This window comes from Mastomys coucha, unplaced genomic scaffold, assembly GCF_008632895.1.
Source record: "Mastomys coucha isolate ucsf_1 unplaced genomic scaffold, UCSF_Mcou_1 pScaffold21, whole genome shotgun sequence".
Classification (NCBI taxonomy): Eukaryota; Metazoa; Chordata; class Mammalia; order Rodentia; family Muridae; genus Mastomys; species Mastomys coucha.
In genome coordinates this window covers 13,822,267-13,823,679 of record NW_022196904.1, presented here as the reverse complement: position 1 = coordinate 13,823,679, position 1,413 = coordinate 13,822,267, and the positions used below count along the sequence as shown (strand labels likewise).

Genomic DNA, 1,413 nt, shown 5'->3' with positions numbered 1-1,413 from the left:
CCCCGCACACACCCCTTATTCCTTCCCTTGGGGACTGCAAGGGAGCTCCCTGAGGGTTGGGGGGTAAGGGCGGTGATTGGCGGAGTCCTGGGATGGCACAGCCTCCCTCTGAGGTACCTAGGGAGATGTTCTAAGACCTGGGGGCACAGGTGGAGGTTCATGGCTTGAGGGAAGGGACACGAGAAGACAGAATCAGGCTCAGTGTCCAGGGAGACAGAGAAGTAGTGTCTGGCTGGGGGCTCGGGTGTTAACTCACCCGAGGATGGGCTGAAGGGAGTGCAGCTGAGAAGGGAGGGCAAGGGATGGGATACCAGGGAGAAAGGGAGGCTGATCCCAGGAAGAAGGCTGATGAGGAGGAGCCTAGGAAGCGCCCAGGCTGAGTCTGGGTAAGGAGACGGGTGGGTCCAAGAGCAAAAGCCACGAAGTCCCCACCCTCAGGGCGGTGGCTAGGGCCCTAGAAGCCCCGGATGTGGCAGTAAGCCTCCAGGCTGGCGAAGAGAATGTAGAGGAACCAGAGGCCTAGGAAGAGAGCGGTGGTGGCCAGCTTGGGTCCCCGCGGGCCGCCCAGCTCGCCGCCGATGTGTGGCCGGCGCCGGTACAACAGCACTGCGATGCCCACGAAGGCGAAGACGGTGAACAGTGTGACCGAGAAGGCCAGCGTGCCTGTACGCACCTCGAAGGGGCGACCCTGCACCGCCCAGTACACCGCTGCCACCGACCAGGCCACACCCAGGCCCAGGAACACGTTCACTGCGTTGGAGCCGGTCACGTTGCCGATGGACGCGTCGGCGCACTGGTCCTGCAGCGCGGCCACCTTGCTGGCGAACGTGTCTACAGGGACAAGACACGGGAGAATGAGAGGCTGCGTGACGCCCCCAGACCACTGCCTACTTCCTTTGGGATTGGTCTTCATGCAGTAACCTCCACTGTCTGTGGAAGACTTCTTTGGGACGTGTGTGCAACCAGTAGACCCCACTGCCTACTCTCAGTGGCATAAAGCTTGCTTTCCTGTGAAGCTGGCATTGAACTCTCCTCTAGGGGCTCACTTTTTAATTTTGGAGGGGCTGCTGTTGCCCCGTCCTCTTCCCATCACACCCTCTCGGGAAACAGCGGCATGTCCCCACGAGTGCTCTCCTTATTGATGACATTTTGTCCCGCATGTGCTATCCTTCCCAAAAAGTTTGCTGGGGTTCAGGTGATCATGGCCTCAGCCTCCCTACAGGACATAAGACACTGCCCTGTTTCTGGGGCATGTTCACGCTTCTACTGTCTGGTCTCTAGTCTCATCTGAGTCAATTTAGCCAGGGTGGTATGCATACCTTCACTTCTAGCACTTGGGAGGATCACCATGAGTTTGGGGCAAGCCTGGGCTACATAGTTAATTCCAGGGCAACCAAGACTACAAATTGAGAC

General features: G+C 58.7%; 1 protein-coding gene across 1 annotated transcript in view; it reads right to left on the bottom strand.

The window, feature by feature from the left end:
• The window catches only part of Slc8a2 (solute carrier family 8 member A2), a 30,970-nt gene that overhangs the window by 1,374 nt on the left and 28,183 nt on the right, over positions 1–1,413 (bottom strand). The window contains exon 10 of the mRNA XM_031385406.1: positions 1–831. This exon is cut by the window's left edge and continues 1,374 nt beyond it. Coding sequence (XP_031241266.1) covers positions 455–831 — 377 coding nt within the window. The 3' untranslated portion in view covers positions 1–454. The remainder of the gene's footprint in view (positions 832–1,413) is intronic.